We start from the raw sequence: 14,035 nt of genomic DNA on the forward strand, positions 1-14,035 counted from the left end.
TCCCATGTGCTTCTTTCTATAAGCAAGTTAAACCTGTTCCCCAGAAGGCTTTCCATCATGATGTGCTGGTCAAACCTGGACCATATACTTGTTCTCAAACCATTCACTAGCCAGAAAAAGTGGCCTAGAGCAGGGGTCAGCAAAGGAAGGCCCACAGGCCAAATCTAGCTCATTGCCTATTTTTGTCCGGACTGCAAGCTAAGAATGTATGTGTTTTACATTTTTAAAGGATTATAGAGGAAAAAGCAATCGCAGCAACTGCTGCAGCTGTTGCAGCACTAAAGAGACCATATGTGGTCTAAATAAAAATTTTAGATTTTTGTCCAGCCCATAAGCTAAGAACATTTTTGGTTTTGATTTTTATACTTTATAAGGATTGTAGAAGAAAAAGAAGCAGCAGTCACAGAGACCACATGTGGCCTAAAGTCTACATTTTTTATTTGGCCCTTTATAGAAAATGTTTGCAGTCTCTGGCATAGACTGTCATGATTCATCTGGGAGGTGAGGAAAGGCCATTAGAAGCACTGGGTCAGCCACATCATATATGTGTAATTTCCTTTTGCTTTCCCCAACCCTGAGGAAAATCTTAACCATTGCTGAATGATCCTGTTTGATATGGTTAGGCTTTGTGTCCCCACCCAAATCTCATCTTGAATTGTAACCCCCATAATCCCCACATGTCAAGGGAGAGACCAGGTGGAGGTAACTGAATCATGGGGGCAGTTCCCCCATGCTGTTCTCATGACAGTGAGTGAGTTCTTATGAGATCTGATGGTTTCATAAGAGGCTCTTCCCCCTTTGCTCAGCATTTCTCCTTGCTGCCGCCTTGTGAAGTAGGTGCTTTGCTTCCCCTTTGCCTTTTGCCATGATTGTAATTTTCCTGAGGCCTCCCTAGTCATGCTGAACTGAATAAATGAAACCTCTTTCCTTTATAAATAACCCAGTCTCAGTCATTAGAGAAACGCAAATGAAAGCCACAATGAGATACCATCTCATGCCAGTTAGAATGGTGATCATTAAAAAGTCTGGAAACAACAGATGCTGGTGAGGATGCAGAGCAAGAGGAATGCTTTTACACTGTTGGTGGGAGTGTAAATTAGTTCAAACATTGTGGAAGACAGTGTGGTGATTCCTCAAGGATCTAGAACCAGAAATACCATTTGACCCAGCAATCTCATTACTGGGCATATACCCAAAGGATTATAAATCATTCTACTATAAAGACACATGCACACATATGTTTATTACAGCACTATTTACAATAGCAAAGAGTTGGAACCAACCCAAATGCCCATCAATGTTAGACTGGATAAATAAAATGTGGCACATTTACACCATGGAATACTATGCAGCCATAAAAAAGAATGAGTTCATGTCCTTTGCAGGGAAATGGATGAAGCTGGAAACCATCATCCTCAGCAAACTAACTCACAAACAGAAAACCAAACACTGCGTGTTCTCACTCATAGTGGGAGCTGAACAATGAAAACACATGGACACAGGGAGGGGAACATCACTGTGTGATGTGGGGGTCAAGGGGAAGGATAGCATTAGGAGAAATACTTAATGCATGTAGAGCTTAAAACATAGATGATGGGTTGATAGGTGCAGCAAACCACCATGGCACATGTATACCTATGTAACCAACCTGCACGTTCAGCACATGTATCCCAGAACTTAAAGTAAAATTTAAAAATAAATAAATAACCCAGTTTCAGGCAGTTCTTTATAGCAGTATGAAAATGGACTAATACACTGTTATTTACTGCTGCTTAGGTAAATTAAAGGAAAAGTTAATGTCTACATGTGTGTCAGAATGTTATGAGAGAGGTGTGGCCATTAGTTTCTGTTTATGAGGGCAATAATGTTTAAGTGAATAATCCCCAAATGGAAGGGACATCTCAAGGGAGAACCATCAGAATGTAAGGTCCAGAAGCCTTCCCTTCCATTGCTAGCATGTCACTCCATTACCTTCTGAGGTGTATAATTTGTGACCAGAAGTCTGTTGTAATTCCTCTGTAAGTAATGTGCCTTTTTTTTTTTTTTTTTTTTTTCTGGCTGCCTTTAGGATTTTCTTTTTGGCTGGACACAGTGACTCATGCCTGTAATCCCAGCAATTTGGGAGGCTGAGGTGGGCGGATCACTTGAGGTCAGGAGTCCGAGACCAGCCTAGCCAACATGGTGAAACCCCATCTCTACTAAAAATACAAAAATTAGATGGGCATGGTGGTGGGCACCTGTAATCTCAGCTACTCAGGAGGCTGAGGCAGGAGAATCCCTTGGACCTGGGAGGCAGAGGCTGCTGTGAGACGAGATCATGCCATTGCACTGCAGCCTGGGTGAAAAGGGCAAGACTCCATCTCAAAAAAAAAAAAAAAAATTAACTGGGTGTGGTGGTGCGCATCTGTAGTTAGTCCTGGCTACTCAGGAGGCTGAGGCAGGAAGATTGCTTGAACCCAGGTGTTCGAGGCTGCAGTGAGCTAAGAAGGTGCCACTGTATTCTCATCTGGGAGGAAGAGTAAGACTCCATCTCTTAGAAAAGAAAAAAGATTTTCTCTTTATCTTTGGTTTTCAGCAATTTAAATATTATGTGCCTATGTGGGTGTATATGTTTCATCCTTTTGGAGGTTCTATGAGATTCCTGGATGTGTGGTTTGATATCTTTCATAATTTTTGGATAATTATTTGCTACTATCTCTTCAAATCTTTTTTTCTGCATCATTTTTTCTCTCTTTTCCTTCTTGGATTCCAATTATACGTATGTTGAATGATTTTGTTCCACAGCTCTTGGAGATACTTTCTTTGTTAGTCTGTCTTAGTATTGCTATAAAGAAATACCCAGCCAGGCACGGTGGCTCACACCTGTAATCCCAGCACTTTGGGAGGCCAAGGTGGGTGGATCATGAGGTCAGGAGATCAAGACCATCCTGACTAACACAGTGAAACCCCGTCTCTACTAAAAATACAAAAAATTAGCTGGGCGTGGTGGTAGGTGCCTGTAGTCCCAGCTACTTGGGAGGCTGAGGCAGGAGAATGGTGTGAACCTGGGAGGCGGAGCTTGCAGTGAACTGAGATTGTGCCACTGCACTCCAGCCTGGGCGACAGAGCAAGACTCCATCTCAAAAAATAAAAGAAATACCCAAGGCTGGGTAATCTATAAAGAAAAAAGGCTTATTTGGCTCACAGTTCTGCAGATTGTATAAGAAGCATGGCACCAGCATCTGCTCCTGGTGAGGGCTTCAGGCTGCTTCTGCTGATGGAAGAAAGGGGAGGGAAGCTAGCATGTGCAGAGATCACATGGCAAGAGGAGACACAAGAGACTGAAGGGGGGAGGTGCCAGGTTCTTTTTAACAACCAGCTCTAATGGGAACTACTAGAGCAAGAACTCACTCATTACCATGAGGACAACACCACACCAGTCATGAAGGATCTGTTCCCATTAGGCCCTGCCTTCAACAATGGAGATCAAATTTCAACATGAAGTTTGAAGGGGTCAAATATCCAAACCACAGTGCTCTCCCTTCTCTATCTGCTCTCACTTTTCTTTTTTTTTTTTTACTTTAGTTCTTTTAGTTTGGGCTCTTTCTAGTGACCTATCTTTAAGTTCCCTGATTCTTTCTTTGGCTGTGCTGAGTCTACTCATGAGCACATTGAAAATATTCTTTGTCCCTGTTAACAAGTCTTTTTATTTTTAGCATTTCCTTTTTACATTTTCTTTTCATTTCTGCCCTCTTTTTTTTTTTTTTTTTTTTGAGACGGCATCTCGCTCTGTCGCCCAGGCTCCAGTGCAGGGGTGCGATCTCGGCTCACTGCAAGCTCCGCCTCCCGGGTTCGTGCCATTCTCCTGCCTCAGCCTCCCAGCAGCTGGGACTACAGATGCCCACTACCACGCTTGGTTAATTTTTTCTATTTTTAGTAGAAACGGGGTTTCACCGTGGTCTCGATCTCCTGACCTTGTGATCCGCCCGCCTTGGCCTCCCAAAGTGCTGGGATTACAAGCGTGAGCCACTGCGCCCGACCTCTTCCCTCTGTTTTAATTCCTCATCTGTTCAATCATGCTGTATACATTTTCTTTTTCTTTCTTTTTTTTTTTTTTGAGACATGGTCTCACTCTGTTGCCCAGGCTGGAGTACAGTGGCACAATCATGGCTCACTGCATCCTCAAACTTTCTGGGCTAAGAGGGTCCTCTCACCTCAGCCTTCCAGTCCCAGCTGCTAGCTGGGACTACAGGCACATGCCACTACATTGACTAAATTTTTTGTGTGTATTTTTTGTAGAGATGGGGTTTTGCCATGTTTCCCAGGTTGGTCTCAAACTCCTGAGCTCAAGCAATTCACCTGCCTTGGACTCCCAAAGTGCTGGGATTACTGGTGTGAGCCCACAGCCCCTGGCCTATATTTTTAATTGAAACTTTAACACAGTATCATAATTATCTTAAATTCCCTGTTGGATAGTTCCAACATCTTTGTTTTTTATTTTTAGAGACAGAATCTCACTCTGTTGCCCAGGCTGGACTGCAGTGGTATGATCGCAGCTCACTGCAGCCTCAACCTCCTGGGCTCCAGCTATCCTCCCACCTCAGTCTCCCGAGTAGCTGGGACTACAGGTGCATGCCACCATGCCTGGCTAACTTTTGTATTTTTTTGTAGAGACAGAGTCTTGCCACATTGCCCAGGCTGGTCTCGACCTCCTGAAATCAAGCAATCTGCCTGCCTCCGCCTCCCAAAATGCTGGGATTACAGGCATGAGAAAAAAAAACTTGGGGCATCTAAGCAAAAAGAGTAAGTGACTTATAAGAGAAAGAAAATAGAGTGCAGTAGCTCATGACTATAATCCCAGTGCTTTGGGGGGCTGAGGTGGGAGAATTGCTTGAGCCCAAGAGTTCAAGGCCAGCCTGGGCACAAAATGAGACCCTATCCTTACAAAAAATTTAAAGAATTAGCTGGATATAGTGGCCAGTGTGCCTGTAGTCCCAGCTACTTGGAAGGCTGAGGTGGGAGGACTGCTTGAGCCCAGAAGTTCAAGGCTGCAGTGACTATGATCATGCCACTGCACTCATATAATGCTATTATTTGAATGTTTATCCTTTCCAAAACTCATATTGAAACCTAACCCCCAATGTGGCATTATTGAGAGGTGGGCCTTTAAGAGGTAACTGAGATCATGAGGGGTCTGTCCTCATGAATGGATTAATACATTAATGGGGTAATGCCTGGGTGACAGAGTAAGACCCTGTCTCTTAAAAAACTGAGAGATAGAAAATTAGACTCTCATCAGATGTTAGTGATGCTTTATGCCAAAAAAAAATGAAGAACCACATTTAAGATTCTTAAGAAAAGTGAATCAAAGTTTATTATATCCAACAAAACTGATAACAAACATAAAAGGCATAAGATGTTACCAATATTCAAGAACATGCAAGAATATGGATTCTGAGTCCTGCCTGAACAACCTATTAAAGAACTAGCTTCTTTAACAGAAAACCAAAGACTAGAGATATACCAATAAAAGACCTGATGGTGAACATTCAATATGTAGTGCTTACTGACCTAGGAATACATGAAAATTAGCTGGGCACGGTGGCTCACGCCTGTAATCCCAGCATTTTGGGAGGCCGAGGCGGGCAGATCATGAGGTCAAGATCGAGACCATCCTGGCCAACATGGTGAAACCCTGTCTCTACTAAAAATACAAAAACTATCTGGGTGTGGTGGCACGTGCCTGTAGTCCCAGCTACTCAGGAGGCTGAGGCAGGAGAATTGCTTGAACCTGGGAGGTGGAGGTTGCAGTGAGCCAAGATCATGCCACTGCACTCCATCCTGGTGACAGAGTGAGACTCTGTCTCAAAAAAAAAAAAAAAAAAAAGAATACATGAAGATTAAAAGTAAGAAAATAAGGCCAGGTGCCATGGCTCACACCTGTAATCCCAGCATTTTGGGAGGAAAGGCAGGTGGATTGCTTGAGCTCAGGAGTTCGAGACCAGCCTGGGCAACATGGTGAAACCCTGTCTCTACAAAAAGTTGAAAAATTAGCCAGGCATGGTGATGGGTGAGGCATGCCTGTAGTCCCAGCTACTCAGGAGGCTGAGGTGGAAGGATCACTTGAGCCCAGGTGGTCAAGGCTACAGTGACCTGAGATCATGGCACTGCACTCCAGTTGGGACAACAGAGTGAGATCCTATCTCAAAAAATAAGAAAAAGGAAGACAATACAGTTTGTAATGGCTATATGTGCTTACAATATGGCTATTATAATACGAAATGTGGGAAAATATTTAACTGTTATCAGTAATCATATTGGGGGTAGTAGTATAAGTATTGTTATTCTGAGGCTGTTGTGTGTGTAATGTGGATGAATAAAATGAGTAATTATGGAATATTCCTTATGTGCTGTGAATCAGGATTCTGGGTGTGGAAATAAGGAGATACAGATGTAATATAGAAGAGGTTTAAGTAAAACAACCTAAATTGGAATTATCAGTATGCCCTCATTAATCACTTCACCCTTAAAATACATACATATTTCCTAGTTCTGTCCTACAAAAAAGGTCTCCAAATGACTGATATAGTAGCAACGAACATCCTTAGCACTTGGACTGTTATTTATAATTATCATCCGCACTAAAAGGAAAAAGGCTTCTTGGAGAAATGACCGATTCTAGATCTAGGCAGGAAACACACCAGATGACTCTAAAACCAACTGTCACACAGCACTAGCAACACATGGAGTAAGCATAGAGGAAGGATTCACGTGCAGAAAACAGCACAGTACCGCATGGACAATCACTTATGCTCTTTTCCCTTCTGTAGTGAGGCATATTTGGGCTGGGCACAGTGGATGTATAGTAGAATATGTGTCAGGAAAGAGGCTTCTGGATAACTTTTTTATCTTTGTAGGGAAGCTGTGAGAAGGTAGAGACCATCTAGTAGACTGCAACAACAGGAGATTCCTGGCCAAGGAAATGGCCTTGTTAGCGGGGGTAATTTATACAATGCTATTGTTTGAATGTTTATCCCTTTCAAAACTCATGTTGAAAGTGATTCCCTAATGTGACATTATTGAGAGGTGGACCTTTAAGAGGTGACTGGATCGTAAAGGGTCTGCCTTCATGAATGGATTAATCCATTAATGAATTAATGGATTTATGGATTAAGGGGTTCCCATGAGAGTTGAAATGGTGGCTTTATAAGAAGAGAAAGAGAGACCAGAGCAAGTATGCTTAGCCCCCTCACCATGTGATGCCCTGTACATCAGCAAGGAGGCCCTGATCAGATATGGCCCCTTTACCTTGGACTTCTCAGCCTCCATGACTGTAAGACATAAATTCCTTTTCTTTATAAGTTACCCAGTTTCAGGTATTCTGTTATAAGCAACAGAAAACAGACTAAGACAAATACCAATGGTGTTGACATCTGCTAGATCTTCTCAAACTTTAACATGCAAGGATTACTAGGATTTTGTTAACATGACAGTTTCTATTCAGTTTGGGCTAGAATTGAAGATTTTGCATGGTAAAAGAAGAGCTAGGATTTGTGCAGTTCCCTTGAGTTCATTAAGATGTGCCTTGCTAACCTCTTGCTAAATAACTGAAAAGGAGAGAATAAGCCTCCAGGGCCATCCAGGTTTGCTTTTCTTCACTGCTGTAAGTAAAATCTAAAAATATGTAATATTCTGTTAGAGTCAGGGCAAGGGGAATGAGCAGTCTGGAAAGAGAAGTCCTTTGTAGGTAAAAATATTTAGTAAAATTGCTGCCTCCAACAATTAGGAAAGCAGGAAATCTTCCCCAGCTTGTGGCTAGTGGAAGTATCTGAAAAGAGCCAGCTTGTGTATGTGGCTTTTTGTTGCCTTGGGTAAGGTGTTGCAAGTCAAGTGTGAAGTCAAGTTAAAAAGGGAATAAAATGTCCAGAAATTCTGAGCCTTCACTAAGTTGAAAAAGCCAACTGTTTATGTATCTTGAAATAGCAGAAGAAAAGACTTGGCTTACAGATTTTTCATAGCCCTTTAAGACTTCTTGGCAAACACAACCAACCAACCAACCAAATAAACAAAAACAACAGAAAATAAAAATAAGCTAAAGCCAAATCAAATGGATAGAGTTCTCTTCTCATTTAAGCCTACTGTTTCAGATTATTTCACAGCTGCCACCATTACAAAGAGGGCGTTAAAAATAGGTTGAGCAAAGAAGCTAGGATTTAAGGCAAGTTTGATAACTACTTCGAGAAATAACTTTGGGTGTGTTTACTGGCATCTAAAACTGTCTGGAAGCACGTAGAACTTATTGAATATTCAATGGAATTATTTAAAAAAAAAAAAGCAAACACCCAAAAAGCCTGGCCTACAAAAGCCCTCCAGTGTTCAAGCACTAAGGCATTCTCAAAAAGGAAATATACTCAACATCCAGTTAACTTGTATTCAGAAGGTAAAGCTTGCACCCACACAATACAACAAACAATAGAAATCCTCTCAGCAGAACCAAGGACTGACCAAGGAACTTATTCCACTATCAGGGCAGTGAGTATCCATACTTCCTTCCCAGGATTCTGCCATTGTTACGGACCAGTAGCTGCTGTGTTTCCCATTCTTCCTTTGTCTGAGTTTTAACTGTGATTGGCCTGTTTCTGCTCCACTGTTGGTTTTTATTGGATGTATGGGCATAGGACACATCAGTTGTTTTACAGTGTATACATCTCTGGACCATGAAACACCACATCCCAATGTGATAGGTTTCTGCATCACCAGATATCCTGAATTTTTAGCTGATGTAGAAAATGAATGGGAAATTGAGCTTTCTTCCCTAGGGAGGGAGGAAGGAGGCTCTACTGTGAGAAGAAGCTATATTATTCAGGGTTCTCCAGAGAGACAGAACCAATAGGAGATATATATATATATATATATAAAATGATATGAGAGGGGAATTATTAGGGGAATTGGATCATGTGATATGTGATTGTGGGGGCTGAGAAGTCCCACATCAAGCAGTCTGCAAGTCAGAGACCCTGGGATTCTGGCAGCATGGCTTAATCCAAGTCCGAAAGCTTGAGAACCCAGGGTGCTGCTGGTGTGAGTCCTGGAGTCCAAAGGTCGGAGAGCCTGATGTCCAAGGCCAGGAGAAGAAGTGTGTTTCTCAGCTTCAGGAGAGAGAGACCAATTCACCCTTTCTCTGTTTTTGTTTTGTCTGGGCCCAGCTAACTGGATGGTGCCTGCCCACACTAACGGCAGATCTTCTTCACTTAGTCCACTCAGACTCACACGCCAATCTCCTCTGGAAACACCCTCACAGACACACACTAATATAATGCTGTAACAGTTAGTTTTCTTGGTATTCCTTAATCCAATCAAGTTGATACCTAAAATTACCATCAAAAGACATGTGGATATTCAGGAGGTCAGAGGGACATATTGTAGTAGAGACTGCTGATTGTCCCTCTAAACTCATTCTTTCCTATTTCTGGGCACAAGGCTGCCCAACTGGAAATTAAATTTCTAGTCTCATTGGTGGTCATATGATTAAGTTCTTGCCAATGGAACATGATCCGAATTGATGTGGGCAATCTCCTAACTTTCTGATATGGTTTGGCTCTGTACCCACACTCAAATCTCATGCTGAATTGTAATCCCCAGTGTTGGGGAAGGGACCTGGTAGGAGGTGATTGGATCATGGCGGCAGATTTCCCTCTTGTGTTCTGGTGATAGTGAATGAGATCTCATGAGATGTGGTTGTTTGAAAGTCTGTAGCACCTCCCGCTTTGTGTTCTCTCTCTCTCCTGCCGTCATGTGATGACATACTTTCTTCCCCTTTGCCCTTCCACCATGATTGTAAGTTTCCTCAGGCTTCCCCAGTCATGCCTCCTGTAAGGCTGTGGAACTATGAGTCATTTAAATCTCTTTTCATTTTTTTTTGAGACGGAGTCTCGCTCTGTCGCCCAGGCTGGAGTGCAGTGGCACGATGTCGGCTCACTGCAAGCTCCGCCTCCCGGGTTCACGCCATTCTCCTGCCTTAGCCTCTCGAGTAGCTGGGACTACAGGCGCCCGCCACCACGCCTGGCTAATTTTTTTGTATTTTTAGTAGAGACGGAGTTTCACCGTGTTAGCCAGGACGGTCTCGATCTCCTGACCTCGTGATCCACCCGCCTCGGCCTCCCAGAGTGCTGGGATTACAGGCGTGAGCCACCATGCCCGGCCTAAATCTCTTTTCTTTATAAATTGCCCAGTTTCAGGTAGTTCTTTATAGCAGTGTGAGAACAGACTAATATACATTCTTTTTAAATTTATTTTATTTTTGAGATTTCACTCTGCCACCCAGGCTGGAGTGCAGTGGCGCGATCTCGGCTCACTGCAGCCTCCGCCTCCTGTGTTCAAGCGATGCTCCTGCCTCAGCCTCCTAAGTAGCTGGGACTACAGGCACCTGCCACCATGCCTGGTTAATTTTTTGTGTTTTTAGTAGAGAAAGAGTTTCACCATGTTGACCAGGCTGGTCTCGAACTCCTGACCTCAGGTGATCCACCTGCCTTGGCCTCCTAAAGTGGTATTACAGGCATGAGCCACCACGCCTGGCTGAGAACAGACTAATACACATTCTTAAAAGGGATTCCTTCTTCAGGTATTCTTTCTCTTTCCCAATAGAGGGAATATGCCATTTATCACACATCAAGATGGCAAAAATCCAAAAGTTTGACATCCTTTGTAGTCAAGGCTGTAGGAAGCTGCACCCCTATATATTTCTGGTAGGAGGGCAAAATGATCCCATTCCTATAAAGTGCAATTTGGCAATATCTACCAAAATTGTATGTCTATCCTTTGCCTCATTTCTGGTAATGTTTTCTACCTGTACATATATAATGTATGTAAAGGTTGTTCATCGCATTGATTAAAAATAACATGTCCTACAAGGATTAAATAAACTAAGGCGTACTCTCACTGTGTAATATCCTCTAGCTCCAAAAAGAGTGATTTTGAAAGACTGGACAGCTGGTAAGATGTCCAGCTGTCTTAGTCTGTTTTCTGTTGCTTATACCAGAATACCTGAAACTGGGTAATTTATAAAGAAAAGGAATTTATATCTCAGAGTTATGAAGGCCAAGAAGTCTAAGGTCAAGGGGCCACATCTAGTGAGACCCTTCTTGCTGGTGGGGACTTGCTAGAGTTCAGAAGCAGCACAGGGTATCACATGGCAAGGGAGTGACCTTCCTAACATGCTAGCTCAGGTCTCTTCCTCTTCTAATAAAGCCACATGTTCTCTCCCATGATAACCCATTAATCCATGAATAGATCAAGGGTTTTGCCCTCATGATCCAATCACCTATTTAAGGCCCACCTCTAAATACTGCCACATTAAAGTTGAAGTTTCAACATGAGTTGTTTGTTTGTTTCTCTTTTTTTTTTTTTTTTTGAGACAGAGTTTCCCTCTTGTTGCCCAGGCTGGAGTGCAGTGGTGCAATCGTGGCTCACCGTAACCTTCGCCTCCCAGCTTCAAGTGATTCTCGTGCCTCAGCCTCCCGAGTAGCTGAGATTACAGGCACGTGCCACCACACCCAGCTAATTTTTGTATTTTTAGTTGAGAGGGGGTTTCTCCATGTTGGTCAGGCTGGTCTCGAACTCCCGACCTCAGGTGATCCGTCCACCTCGGCCTCCCAAAGTGCTGGGATTACAGACGTGAGCCACGGCGCCAGCCCTCAACATGAGTTTTGGAGAAGACAATTATTTCAAACCACAGTACCAGGAAAAGTGCAAACAAAAAAAACAAAACAAAAAAAAAACCCAAGGCAGAACAAATTATGTGGTGTTACTTGTGAGAGGTAAAATTTTATTTTATTAATATTTGCTTGTATTTGCAGAAATTCTATAAGAATACATGAGTATTGAATGTTATACAAACGCAGGCGACCATATAATCTTCCATTGAAATGGAACGGTTTCTAGAATGAAAGGGAGGATGTTATTATTATTATTATTATTATTTTTTGAGACCGAGTCTCGCTGTGTCTCCCAGGCTGGAGTGCAGTGGCGCGATCTCGGCTCACTGCAAACTCCGCCTCCCGGGTTCACGCCATTCTCCTGCCTCAGCCTCCCGAGTAGCTGGGACTACAGGGGTGCACCACCTACGCCCGGCTAATTTTTTGGTATTTTTAGTAGAGACGGGGTTTCACCGTGTTAGCCAGGATGGTCTCGATCTCTTGACCTCGTGATCCGCCCGCCTCGGCCGCCCAAAGTGCTGGGATTACAGGCGTGAGCCACCGCGCCCGGCCGAAAGGGGGGATATTAATCATTACTCCAGGACGACAGAGGGAAAATCGCTTTGTACTGGACAAACTGGAATGTCTGATCAACCATTATAAAGTGCACGGAGTGGGAGGAGGAATGGGGACTTTTTAATTGTATTTCTAAAAAGTATCGTCTGTGGTGAATCGGCAACAAAACTCGTTCTTTACCACAGGCAGTTTAAGCGCTGCCTGAAAGATCGAAAGACGGTAAACCACAGACGTGAGAAACGGAACTTTACGAAAACGCAGTCGTTTTATGTACCGGCTACTCATTGGAGTTACACCAGAGACTCACTACTGGAGTTCATCAGCCAATCCAAAGTCCAAGCGTGAGAGCCAGAGCCTGTAGGAGAGACCTGGGCAGGCCTCAGACCTGAGGAGTGGAGCTCCGCATCACTCAACCCTGGGGGCGGAGCTAGCCCGGGCTCCCACACCTGACGCTCTGGCCCACACAGACGCTACTCTGTAGCATCTCAGGTTCCCTCTGGCTGCACTCTGGAGGACCACACTCGTTTTCTTTTTGGCTGCCAGAGGCCCCGCATCCACCGCTGAGCTGGGAGAAAGATGGCGGCAGCCGTGCGACAGGATTTGGCCCAGCTCATGAATTCGAGCGGCTCTCATAAAGATCTGGCTGGCAAGTGAGTATTTCCCAGGAACGCGGGAGTACAGAGGTGGGGGAAAGAAAGCCACAGCCTTAATCTCCTTAGGTTGGCCACGGCTCTTGGGCGTGAAGCTAGGAGCCGGCCTGACGTCCAAGGGGGCGGGCCTGAGGTCGGCTGGGGAGGCAAATGTTGGGAGAAGCAGAAAGCTGGAGGGGACCTTGTGCAGGGGCCTTCGAGGCCATAGACTTGAGATGATTGTCAGCTTGTTCAGTTCTTGATAGAATCCTTCTGGTCCCTTAGGATTTTGGAAGAGCGGTCTGAGAGACGACTGCTACCCTGGCCTTAGTAGCCTTCCCTTGTACCTCTTCCCATCGCTGGCCGGCCTCACACCGAATCTGGCCTCTCTTTGGACCTTCCTCCTCCTTTTTTTTGATTCAGAGAAATGTATATTCTGGGGCCTTGATGCTGCGTTTTTCGGGGAGATGGCTTCTTGGGGCTGGCTGAGGTTGAGGCGGTATGGCCGCTGTCATGTCGTCCAGACCATTCAGACTGTCTTCTGTGGGTCCTTGTGTTTCGGGTATTTTCTCTGCCACCAACTCTGATGGCACATAGGCGGAATGTGCTCATATCGTGGGTCAGGATGTCTAGAGTAGTGATGTTTGCAGGAATCTGAATTTTGTCGAAATTTATATAGAATGCTTAGGCTCACTCCAAGTTAAAATGTGTGACGTGCCTGTTCTGCAAGCAGTTGTCAACAGTATTAAGCATAGGTAGGTAGACGTGTATTGTTCATTTCCTCTTTGTAGATGTCACAGCATTGCTCTTTTGTAATGAACATGCTTTCTGTTTAAAGTATGCCTCTCTAGGCCGGGTGCAGTGGCTCACGCCTGTAATCCCAGCACTTTGAGAGGCTGAGATGGGAGGATCACTTGAGGGCAGGAGTTCTAGACCAGCCTGGGCAACATAGTGAGACCCCCCCCCCCCCCCGCCCCGTCTCCGTAAATAAATAAGTAAATAAAGTATGCCTCTCAAGTTGATCTTAATGTTTACATCCTGACAGCTGAAATCACTTTGATGTATATTAATGGGATACACCTGTTCTAACCTGGTCATTGAAATTCTGACTGTTTTAAGTAGGCTAGGCTGCCTTTTCTCTGGTGGCAAATGTAATAA

The 14,035-nt window shown here is 44.1% G+C and overlaps 1 protein-coding gene across 3 annotated transcripts in view; it reads left to right on the forward strand.

Moving 5' to 3' along the window:
* Positions 1 to 11,988: 11,988 nt before the first annotated feature.
* COPS4 (COP9 signalosome subunit 4) overlaps positions 11,989 to 14,035 on the forward strand; it is a 35,587-nt gene continuing 33,540 nt past the window's right edge. For 2 of the 3 annotated variants that reach the window (XM_031010359.3, XM_031010358.3), the window contains exon 1: positions 12,051 to 12,898. In XM_031010359.3, the coding sequence (XP_030866219.1) occupies positions 12,825 to 12,898 (74 nt within the window). In that variant the 5' untranslated portion in view covers positions 12,051 to 12,824. Of the gene's footprint in view, positions 12,899 to 14,035 lie in introns of all 3 variants that reach the window. The other variant, XM_031010357.3, reaches the window with a different exon arrangement.

The sequence above is a fragment of the Gorilla gorilla genome, chromosome 3, assembly GCF_029281585.2.
Source record: "Gorilla gorilla gorilla isolate KB3781 chromosome 3, NHGRI_mGorGor1-v2.1_pri, whole genome shotgun sequence".
NCBI lineage: Eukaryota > Metazoa > Chordata > Mammalia > Primates > Hominidae > Gorilla > Gorilla gorilla.